The 12,512-nt window shown below is 45.4% G+C and overlaps 1 protein-coding gene across 3 annotated transcripts in view; it reads left to right on the forward strand.

Moving 5' to 3' along the window:
• The first annotated feature begins 1,857 nt into the window (after window positions 1-1,857).
• FANCC (FA complementation group C) overlaps window positions 1,858-12,512 on the forward strand; it is a 212,497-nt gene continuing 201,842 nt past the window's right edge. The window contains exons 1-2 of one of the 3 annotated variants that reach the window (XM_044273494.1): window positions 1,858-1,901; window positions 5,369-5,603. In XM_044273494.1, the coding sequence (XP_044129429.1) occupies window positions 5,442-5,603 (162 nt within the window). In that variant the 5' untranslated portion in view covers window positions 1,858-1,901; window positions 5,369-5,441. Of the gene's footprint in view, window positions 1,914-5,368; window positions 5,604-12,512 lie in introns of all 3 variants that reach the window. The other 2 variants (XM_044273505.1, XM_044273500.1) reach the window with 2 other exon arrangements.

The following is a 12,512-nucleotide window of genomic DNA, read 5'->3' on the forward strand; positions in this document are numbered from 1 at the left end:
TTTTAGATGTCTGTCTTAATAACCACGTGCTGGCATTGGTGCGCCTAAGTAATGTAGAGGTGATGCCCTTGCAACTTGCTTAAATCTATGGCAGCATTTCTGTCATTTTCTACACTAAAAACAGGCATAAAAAAAATTAGGCCTGCCCCCTTCCCTGCTAACGCCCCCCCCCCCCCTTTTCTACTACCTCTGAAAATTGGCGTGAGCAGGGAAAAGTTACAGATACACCTGCAAATCCCTGATAAAAGCACGCCAAAACATTATGCTTACAGCACTAGTAGTGTCAGAGACACTATTTGCTGGGAGCATTTTTTTAGGGTACTGTGTGCCAATAGTTATCTGTGTGGTACCAGGGGGCCTCTTTCTGTAGTACAGTTTTGGGGATGGCAGGATGGGGTGTTCAGAAGGTGGGAGGATGATGGAAAAATGTCTGGTTATAATCCGCATGTTGGTTCCGTAGCCCCGCAAAAAGATTTTTTTATAACAGAACATATCCCATTCCTGTCTGTTTTGTGAACGAGGGTCCACCCAAAAAGAAAACAGATGCAACATGGACCACCAAATACATACGGTCCTGTGAATGCACCTAGGCCTCATGCACACAGCCGTGTTCAGCGGCCGAGAGCGGACCGTGGAAACCCGGCTGGGATTCCTCCTGACAGCATGAGCGCACGGCATCATAGCAACCAATGACGCCGTACTAGTGTATTACTGTACAGGAGCGGCTGCATGAAGCGCACGGCGTCATAGCAACCAATGACGCCGTGCGCTCATGCTGTCAGGAAGAATCCCGGCCAGGTTTCCACGGCCGTGTGCATGAGGCCTTACCCTGTATGTTTTGTAATGCTGTATGTAATGTAAGGAGGGAGGAGGTTAGGTTGAGAATTTGGCATGGGGATTGAGGAGGACAGGGGCTCTGTATCAATTTTCACCTCAGGCAGCAGATCACCTGTCCTGTAGCCAGATCAGGATTATGGATTCACAACTTTGATAAAAACCTGGCTGGTTTATAAGGGCTTTTTCACATAACTGTTTAGCTCCCTGTTCTTCTGATCCTCCAGGCTAGTTTCACACTTTTGTTAATAGAACCTGCAGAGTATGGCTGCCGGAGCTCCCTGGATCAGGCACAGTCAGATGTTACTAAATGCCCGTCGGTCCCATTAACTATAATGGCATCAGGCAAATAAGCCAGGATTTGGCTTGACAAACGCAGTGGTTTTTGTCCGACTGAATGCTGTCATATCAGTCGTGTAGCGGCCGGATCTCCACCAGACACCATTACAGTCAATGGGACCAGTGGCCAATGGAGACAGCTCTAACCAAAGCGTGAAACTAGCCTGACAGATCAGAAGAGAAAACTACAAACAAGCCCAAATATAGTCAATTTGTAATGGAGACTTGTGGGTTGAAACTGCCCATGTACCAGGCCTGCACTCAAGTACCTTACATAGTGCCAGCCTGGGAATGACCCATATACAATACTCACGCTACCAGAGCATAACACTAATACATCTGTCTGAGACTGCCGCCTCTCTCATATACCACAGTCCCTACTAGAAGCCAGCCCTCGTATTCGTCGCCTGTAAATATACCACAGTCTCTAACAGAAGATACCCCACCCCCAGTATTCGGCGCCTGTAACTATACCACAGTCTCTAACAGAAGATACCCCACACCCAGTATTCGTCGCCTGGACGGCCCGTAGCGGAGACACAACAGCCGCTAACTGCGGGCAACAGCAAAGCTGAGAAGAAGACTCTGAGACTGACTGCTGAGTGGACAAGTTTTTAGGCGCGAAGTAAACTCTTCCCGTCTAGGCCACGCCCCCATCCGCTGCTTGTCCTATCAGCACAGCCTGGCTCTTCCAGGAAGCAGAGAAGCTGGGGCGGGAGCACGTGTAGGTAAACAGTCCTGTACGTCATTACCTGTGCAGTCGCCGGTGTGTCACGCGGTGTGTCACTACCGGAGGTCTGTTCTTACAGCTTAGGCTGGTGTTTGTGGCCTCGGTCACACCTGCTTTTACTGGTTCGGTCTTCTGTCAGACTATAATAAGATGTATTTGCCACAGACAGTAGACACGGTGGGACATGGTTTCACCTACACAGTCGGTTTTCACTAACGTTTTGCTGCCAAAGGCTGTTCGGATGTTGTGCACCTCTGGTACCTAGGGCTGTATTTATGGCTGGTGACCCCTAGGTAGATTTGAGTCAACTCGTGTTTTAAGTTCAGCGTTAAAGGTTCGGGTTATCTAAGAATTCCGTAAGGTACCATAATGGAATTCTATAACGCCATGCACCACGGAAGCCTATAAGAGACATTCCGCATTGTATTTTGTCATAGTAGAAGTGTATGGTCAGCATATAACGGAATTCCTCTTATAGGCTTCCGTGGTACATGCCGTCATAGAACTCCGTTATGGTCAGTGGTAACAGAATCCATTCAAGATTCTCTGATAACCCGAACCTAAAACACAAGTTCGCTCAAAACTACCCCTAGGCACCAAGTCCGAATAAGGGTGGGTTCACATCTGCGTTCTGGATTCCGTTATGGCTTTCTGTTATAAAATGTTCATAACAGAAAATAACAGAATCCATAAGACGGAAGGAAAGATCCGTTATGCTGCCCATAGACTTGTATTATGACGGAATGCAAAACGGAAGCATTCCTTTTTGATCTGTCTTAATAGAAGTCTATGGGGAATCATAATGGATCCCGATATGCAAGACAGAAAACAAAGTCCTGTCCACCTCATCCACTTGTTTTTGCGCAGCCCGGCTTCTCTTCTTTGAGGAAAAGGACCTGTGGTGAGGTCACTGCGCTCATCACATGGTCCATCACACGATCCATCACCATGGTGATGGATCATGTGATGAGTGCAGTGACGTCACCACAGGTCCTTTTCCTCACAGATCATCAAAGAAGACACGAACAAGTGGATGAGGTGGAGTTAAATTATTATATATATTTTTTTAACCCCTCCATCCTTATTTTACTAAGCATTCTGTATTAAGAATGCGATTATTTTCCCTTTATAGCCATGCTATAAGGGAAAATCGCACCGCATCCGCACTTGCTTCCGGATGCTTGCGATTTTCACGCAGCCCGATTTACTTCTATGGGGCCTGCGTTGCGTGAAAAACGCACAATATAGAGCTTTCTGCGATTTTCTCGCGAAGGAACAAGTGATGCGTGAAAATCACCGCTCATGTGCACAGCCCCATAGAAGTGAATGGGTCCGGATTTAGTGCGGGTGCAATGCGTTCACCTCACACATTGCACCCACTGGGAAATATCGCCCGTGTGAAAGAGGCCTAAATTGGAAACCATCCCAGGCGACTAACTCATGAAGCTGATTGAGAGAATGGCAAGAGCAAAGCGGTCATGAAGGCAAAAAGGGGGGGTACTGTCAAGAGTCTAAAATATTTTCTTATTTAACACTTATTTCCATGCGTGTTCCTTAATTTTAATCATTTCTTCATGTAGAGAATAAAAAATAAATAAAAAAACATGGAATGAAAATGTGTGTCCAAACTTGTGACTGGTACTGTTACAATATATTTAACAATTCTAAAATCACGCTGTATTCACACCAGCCACTATTCAAGCTGTTCTTTGAGAGACGCTTCATGGGCCATAGACACCGTGGACAGGAGGGGACGTCTATGGGACAGTTTTCTAGGCATGCTCTGTGACCTGTCAGGAGGGAGTAGATATTCTATGATATCACCCTTTTGTAAATGGTGGATTGTGTGTTATATGTACAGAGGGGATATCTGTCATTGTAATCCTGCCTGTGATGATAATGTGATGGCTACTAATAGGCTACCTAAATAGAACAGGAGGTCACAATGTATTATTAGGCCTAGTGGCCATTGTGAAAACTGCACGATTTTAGATATTTGTTAAATATAGATAAGATATAGAATAGAATATAGATAGTGAAGTGGAAAATGAAATAATATGACCCAAAAAAATAAAAAATTATTTAAATATTGTTAATTTTCTGATGGCACATTCCGTTTAAGGTTGTGGAATTTCAGTTGTGGAATCCAGAAAGTGCAGTACAATGTGAATAGGGTTTTACAGCGTAAAATTCTGCTGCAGATTCAAAGCCCTATCTGAAGTGGAAATGCAGGTCCACTGCGGATTTCATGAAATCGACAGCGGAGTCTGCACCACAGTTGGCTATTATGATACAAGCAGATTTCCTTGTGCATTTTCATACAGATATACTTCAGGAAACAATACTCAATGTGTGAACTCATAAGGTTAAGGCAACACAAGGCAGAATTTCCATGGCTGATATTACTACGTTTCCGCAGGTAAGTCTGCAATGAGTGCAGACAAAGCCTATGCTCGACTTGCCGCTCCATGTGGGCGGGGGAATGGGAGCCCCCCTCCTATGGATAGGGGATAGTCTCTTCTAACCAGGACACTCCTTTAGTATCATCAGAACTGAATTCTGTCTAAAAATAAGACTGCATTTGAATAAATCATCCAAAATGCACGTGCGACAACTGGAGGTAAGGGCTATCATGACAATGTTAAAGGGCTTATGTCACCCCACTAAAGTGTTTTTTTTTTTTTTGGGCTAGTGAAATTAGTTATATTGCGATATATGACAATATAATTGTGTTACTTACTTTGATCCAGCAGTTTCTGCAAAAAACGAAGTTTTATAATATGTAAATTCGGTCTCTACCAGCAAGTAGGGCGGCTACTTGCTGCTAGCTGCTGCAGAAATCCGCCCCCTCGTCGTGTTGATTGACAGGGCCAGCCGGGATCTCCTCCTCCGGCCAGCCCTGTCGACATTTCAAAAATCGCGCGCCTGTGTTGATTCGGCGCAGGCGCTCTGAGATGAGGAGGCTCGTCTCCTCAGCACTCCCTCAGTGCGCCTGCGCCGATTACGTCTTCTATTTCGGTGATGTCATCGGCGCAGGCGCACTGAGGGAGTGCTGAGGAGACGAGCCTCCTCATCTCAGAGCGCCTGCGCCGAATCAACACAGGCGCGCGATTTTTGAAATGCCGACAGGGCTGGCCGGAGGAGGAGATCCCGGCTGGCCCTGTCAATCAACACGACGAGGGGGCGGATTTCTGCAGCAGCTACCAGCAAGTAGCCGCCCTACTTGCTGGTAGAGACTGAATTTACATATTATAAAACTTCGTTTTTTGCAGAAACTGCTGGATCAAAGTAAGTAACACAATTATATTGTCATATATCGCAATATAACTAATTTCACTAGCCCAAAAAAAAACAAACACTTTAGTGGGGTGACAGAAGCCCTTTAAAAAGTCGCCTTGGAAATGACATGATAAATTAATAATGACCATATAATGTATCTAATATTTGATGATTTCCTCTTTTCAGGCATGCAGCCTCCACATTGAATTGAGCATTACATACATTTTTTCTACTGTGGCTTTGTGTTACCCACTTGAAAATGACCAGTGTACCATTTCCTGAGATCAACCTAGAGCCCTGGCTGAATAAAGTTCTTGAGTGGGGTAGCACAACCTCGCCGGAAATCCAGCAAGATGTCCTCCTACGCTTGCCAGAATTGCATGAGTTCCTGCAGCAGATGTACCAAACTCTAAAGCATATGGTAAGTGGTTTAGTGAGCTTAGCCTTTAGTACGTGAACATAGTATGGACTTTGACTTGATCTGTTTCTGTGAAAACAGCAAATATGGATTTAAATTACAATTATTCGATTATGAACTAAATCAAAATCATGGTGAAGGCCACATGGTTGTGTGCAGCTTCATCTCACGGGCTGACAGCAGCGTCTGACATGAGTGATTTATGATGCAGTGAGTTCCTGTCTGACTGTGGATCTGTTGTACTGTACTCACATGATGATGTGAGTACAGTACAATAGACTCACTACATTGTAAATCAGTACGATGCAGTGACTTCATGTCGGATAGGCAGCTGTCAGTCCGGGAGATGCAGCCGACACATGGGCCGTGTTTCCCGGACTGCCCACAGTCGCGTACATGTGGACTAATAGAGCATTTTACCTTGATTAATGAGTAGTTATTTTGTTTTGTTGCCCTCTTATTTCACTTACAACAAGTCAGGTGTACTCAACTATGAAAGCTGGGATATTTTTTTTCGAATGACCGAGTGCATATCTTTGTGATTGAAGGAGATATGTACAGATACACTGTCTATGGTTGTGTATTGAATATTTTGAACAACTGAAATGAAATCATACATGTCTTCTTCTCAAACATATTTAGTTTAAATGTGAAAGACAGGTTTTCTAAAGCTATAGTCAAGTTGTTTGAAGCTGTGCATACTGGGTCTGGAGTTGATTGAGCTGGTTCCTGGGGCTGTGCAGAGTGCCCAATGCATTCTTATTTTTTACTGTAAGAAGCCTTGGGAGCAGACAGTGGGAGTCCTTGGCAGCCCCTCACACACACTTTCCAGATTCAATGCCTTCCCATTTCATCACAGAAGCTCCGCCCACACTGGCGGAACCACGTAAAGTGATTGGCCCTGTCACTCCTCATTTCCTGGGTTCTGAGTTGGACTTTGCTGAGGAGTCTAATTCTTCAGTTTCTTACATCTTACCAACTCCACTGCAGCATCCATAGAAACCAGGGGTGGACGGGCCATAGACCCTGCAGGGAAATTACCTGGTGTGCTGATGCCCAGAGTGCTGCCCATGCCCTCCTCATGGCCGCCAGCCATGTACATAAAGATCTGATGCTCTCAGCATGCATCAGCCACTTATACAGCTGGCGTTCTTAAAGACAATGATACAGTTTCATACTATGGCGCGGGTAGCAGAATTTTGTTCTGCACTGCAGTATTAGGTTGTGCTGGTGTGGTATTTTTTGCTGCCCCCCCCCCCCAATGTGCCAGTATCAAGAGCCCCCCCCCCAATGTGCCAGTAACAAGAACCCCCCCCCCCCCCCCCCAATGTGCCATTAACAAGAGCCCCCCCCTTCCCCATTGTGCCAGTAAAACTATTGTACATAGTACTCCTTGGCGGCGATGCGATGCAGGCCTATTCTGGCCTGTGTCCCTCGCTGTACGGCTCAGGCGGTCATTGCGCCGCCCTCTGCCTAGTGCAGGCAGCCTATCAGGGGAAGGGGAAGGGACACGCCTCCCCCCACTTCTGAGCAGCTCGGGGGAAGGGGGGGGGGGTGCGATCCGCCAGTGCCCTGTTTGTATCTGGGCCTAAGACAGGGACTTCCATTCGTCCATCTGGGGAGGAATGGGTTGTCTCTGGTCCTAACCTCATTCCAGGGCCTTATAGGGATATAAGGGCCTAGGTATCCAGAATATGAATATTCCTACCTTCAAGGTCTATTCACATTGATAGGCAGTTAGGGCCTGGATTAGGGTTGTTTTGAAGGTGACCTGTTCCTTCCTTAGTTTCCAGGCCCAGTTACTGTTCCCCTTCCCTCCTGTGTTTTAGTGTGGAGTTTTTCCCCCACACTGATAGTGACACTCACATGCAAACAGGAAGTTTGGGGAAAGAGGTGGGGCTACTATCTCATTCACTTCAATAGACGGAGCACTGTAAGGGTACTTTCACACTTGCGGCAGGACGGATCCGACAGGCTGTTCACCATGTCGGATCCGTCCTGCGGCTATTTCGCCGTACCCGCGGACCGCCGCTCCGTCCCCATTGACTACAATGGGGACGGGGGCGGAGCTCCGGCGCAGCACGGCGCTGCACGGAGAAAGGCCGCCGGACTAAAATTACTGCATGTCAGGCTTTTTAGTCCGGCGGCTTTCTCCGTGCACCACCGTGCTGCGCCGGAGCTCCGCCCCGTCCCCATTGTAGTCAATGGGGACGGAGCGGCGGTCCGCGGGCACGGCGAAATAGCCGCAGGACGGATCCGACATGGTGAACAGCATGTCGGATCCGTCCTGCCACAAGTGTGAAACTAGCCCAAAAGAGCTGGAAACTTTAAAACTTAAGCAGCCTCTTAAAAAACCTCCCTGTATGTGTGCATCGATACTAGACAGTACCAGGCCACTGACACTACAGAAAGTGCTACTCAGCTTTCCCAGGTGCCTGAATGTCAAGTTTACCTTTACCTTTATAGCCAGCGGGGATTTCTCACTGTTTTTCTAGGCAAATTTGATATTCGTCAGGGTTGGAGACCTGGATTAAAAGTCTTGAGGAGTTGTACACACTGACCATGTAATATTACCCTTACAAAGTGCAAGTAACCCAGCTTTATCAGGACCCTGAAAGGCAAATATTCATAGCTATGGCACTATTCCTGATTGAGAAGGGGGCTTCATCTTAGTAGATTTAGTATTCTGCATTATTTTTTTTTTTTTTTTGAAATTCCACGTGGTGGTAATTTACAGTAGCTTTCTTAGGACCCTGAAGGGCAAATTTGCCTCGCTGTGGCAGTATTTATGAGTGAGGAGGGGGCTTTATCTTGGAAGATTAAGGTCTCTTTCTCATGAGCGATACGGATTGTGTCAGGATCTGTTCAGGGAATAACTGATGGTTTTGCTCTCAAGTTCAATCACTTTTTCTGCGACTGTGTTCAGTGTGTGCGTTTTTGCCTCTGGATTGTATCCGGATTGCATGTGTTTTTCACGTGCGTGAAGAAAAATTGAATAATAATAATCTACATCTCCTAGCAACCATCAGTGAAAAACGCATTGCATCCAGGTGGCCTCTGTTTTTCACACAAGCTGCAATAAAAATGCACAATATAGAACATGCTGCAATTTATTTATTTATTTATTTTTCCTGAACGCAAATATGATGCATGTACACAGACCCATTGAAATAAATGGGTCAGGATTTAGTGTGGATGGAAAACTTGCTCGTGTGAAAGAGCCCTTGTGCAGGCTATTAACAGTTCTACATGGTGGTAACCCAGCTTTCCCAGGACCCTGAAAGGCAAGTCTGTCGAGTTATAGCACTTTTTAAGAGTTAAGGGGGGATTTATTTCGTAGACTTCACTAAGTCTGGGTTCAGACCTGAGCGTTCTGAAACGAGCGCTCTGTATGCGCGATTGTACGGGCGTTTACAATCGCGCATACAGAGACTGGCGTTCACACATTGTTGCGCGTTCCCAAATTTCTATGTGCGGGAACGCGCGACAAACGCCCAAAAAAAAGCTTAAGCACTTGTTTGAGCGTCGGGCGTTTTACAGCGCGATCGTACGCGCTGTAAAACGCCCAGGTGAGAACCATTCCCATAGGGAATCATTGGTTCTTGCCTGTTGTGCGTTTTACAGCGCGTAGGAACGCGCTGTAAAACGCTCAGGTGTGAACCCAGCCTTAGGGTACTTTCCCACTAGCATTAGAAGAATCTGGCAGGCAGTTCCGTTGCCGGAACTGCCTGCTGGATCCGAAAAACCATATGCAAACGGAGATCATTTGTTTCCGGATGCGAATCCATCTGACAAAATGCATTGAAATGCCGATCTGTCTCTCCGGTGTCATTCGGAAAAACGGATCTGGTATTTTTTTATTTTTACATTTTTAAAGGTCTGCAGCATTTCATTGGCAAGTGTTCCGGAATTTTGGCCGGAGAAAATACTGCAGCATGCTCTCCGGCCAAATACCGTAAAAGGGACGGAATGCATCAGGATAAAACTGATGCATTTTTTCCGGTATTGAGCCCCTATGACAGAACTCAATACCTTAAAACTTTAATGCAAGTGTGAAAGTAGCCTTAGTATTCTGAAGCCTATTACAGTCCTCAGTGGTAACCCAGCATACCTAGAACACTGAAAGGCAAATCTGCCTAGCTATGATGAGTGAGAAGAGGGATTTATCTTAGTACATTTAGTATTCTGCAAATTCTATTACATCTCCACATGGTAGTAGTCTAGCTTTCCTAGGAACCTGAAAGGCAAATCTGCCACGCTGTGGCACTATTTGGGAGTAAGGGCTCATTTAGACAAATGTAAGGGCTCTGCGCCCGTATTGCGGACTGCAATATATGGGCACTGGCCGTGTGCACGCTGTGCTGTGGATGCTGACCTATTGACTTAAATGGGTCCGCAATCCGCAAGATATGGTCATAGATAGGATATGTCCTATCTTTTGCGGAGAGGAGGCATTGATCAGATGCTCACGGAAACACTACAAAGCGCTTACGTGGACTTTCAGGTCCTTGTTTCCGCGTTGCAAAAGATAGGACCTGTCCTATCTTTTGCTATATTTTGCAGATCTTGGACCCATTCAAGTCAACCGGAGAGATTTATCAAAACTGGCTTAGTTGCCCATTAGTGTTGAGCGAATTGAGCTTTGGATCCAAGATCCAAAGTCGATTTGTTTAAAATGTTATTTGAATGCTGTATGGAGACCTTTGAGCTGGCCAATTGCAGCGGAGAGTGTCACATCCAGGGAGGTGAGCTTTTTTTTTCTTTCACTTTCCAAAGGAGCTCTGAAAAATTAAAGGTCGAATTTGATCAACTGAACGAATCGACTTTGGATCTTGGATCTGAAGCTCGGTTCGCTCAATGCTATTGCCCATAGCAACCAATCAAAATCCACCTTTCATTTTTCAGAGCTCTTTTGGAAAGTGAAATAAAAAAAGCTCACTTTCTCCCTGCCTGTGACGCTCTCCACTGCGATTTGGCCAGCTCACAGCCAGGGAGAAGGAGACGCCCCCCTGAGAAATCGGGCCTTCTTCTCCTCCCTGTACCGATGGTATGGATTTACATACAGGGCAGGAAACCAGAACGGGAGGCACAGCAGGGGAACCAAGCAGCGCATAGGATAAAAAAAAAGTGATATCGCATCTCCTTAATATGCCCTACACTGGCAGGTATTTATATGGTAATGTGAGGACTGGGGAAAGGTCCTCTATAAATGATGAGGATGGTGTTCTTACCTGCCAGGCGATCTGAATTCCACTGACAGCATTATGTCAGTACAATTCAGTAAATGCAAAGTCAGGCACATGGGGTGTGTTTTCCGTAGGTTGGCACGCTTGTCTAAATTTAGCCTTAAATGCGTTTTTTGCTACGGAAACAACTGTAGACCATTGCAAAGGGTGAAATCTGCGATGAAGCTCTGCAGTGTAAATTAACACGCAGCAGATTCTAGATCTGTACCGCAGGTTACTTTACATTACAGATTTATTACGCAGGTTGTGAATGAGATTTTCTAAAATCGGATCCACTTTTCTGGTACTGTACATCACAGTGTGTTTGCCACTCAATTGTGACTATACCCTTGAAGTCACAGAACAGCCGTATGTTTATTTTTAAGAGCTGTTAATTGTGCTCCTCTTGTCCAGGTCCCGTCCCTGTTGGTAGTCCAATTAGATAACATGGCAGCCTTTTGCTAGATCAGATTGCTAGCATGTAGCCTGTTACTAGTAAACAACAGCATCTCTGGCTTGCTGGTAGTAACTGCTACAGCATGGCAATAACCAGGATTTATCACTTGCTATAATGAACAGCCTATACCATTTTGTGATTTGCTCTGTTGCCTTGGTACAGTTATTAGGTTGGATTGTCTCTGTGCATGGCCCCAGCAAGTCTAGAGTGAGCTGTGCATGTAAAACTAAGATGTTATGTTTATTGCAGCAGCAGGAGATGGTTAGCAGGTTTTTTACATGTGCATTATCCCCATTCAGCACCCACTTTAGAAGCCTATGATGTCGCTATAAATTGTACAAGCAGCTAGAGAGTAGCTAGCCACCACATAAAAAGTAAAAAAAAAAAAAAAGAAATATATATTCTTTGGCGGTCTTTTATGTTCTTATTGTGCTATTCGTTTTTGCTTGTCGTTTGGCTTCTGTAATAGATGTTATTTATCTTTTTCATACATTTCTCAGAAGTGTTGAGCTTTTACTATGTTCACTTTGTCAGAAAAAAAATTGTAATACAAAGCGTGGACAAGCGCATAGCAAAATCGACAATTGAACATTTTGTGCAAGTAAGAGCCAACAGAGAATATGGCAAGGTAAATTAGTAATTCTGTCAATTAGAATATAACTCAGAGGATAGATAATTTGCGGGCACTTTTAGTGCATAATGTTCACACTAAGTTATTTGGTTAGTTATTTCCATCAGTTATTGTGAGCCAAAACCAGGTGCGGGGCAAAAACACAGAACAGGAGCAGATCTTTCCAATATACCTTATGTCTTTATGTCAATTTTTTTTTTTTGTCCCCATCTGATCCACAAATTTTGCTGGTCAGATACGTACCCATTCGCTTCAGTGGGGCCGCAAAAGATATAGACAGCACACAGTGGGTCCGCAATATACGGACCCCAGCTGTGTGTACTTCGTATCACGGATGTGGACCCATTCACTTCAATGCTTCTGCAAGATACGGAGCAGAAGCCCACAAAAGCATTACGGAGTGCTTCAGTGGGATTTTCCTCCGTGCCTTTGCACCGCAAAAATTAGAACATGTTATATTTTTTTGCAGTGTGGCCTGAATCTTACAGATCGTGGACCCATTCAAGTGAATGGGTCTGCAAACGGCATGCACGCCACCAGTGCCCATGCATGGTCGATTGCTATTTGCTTTACACATTTGTGTCAACCAGAGGATTACC

This window comes from Bufo gargarizans, chromosome 1, assembly GCF_014858855.1.
Source record: "Bufo gargarizans isolate SCDJY-AF-19 chromosome 1, ASM1485885v1, whole genome shotgun sequence".
NCBI lineage: Eukaryota > Metazoa > Chordata > Amphibia > Anura > Bufonidae > Bufo > Bufo gargarizans.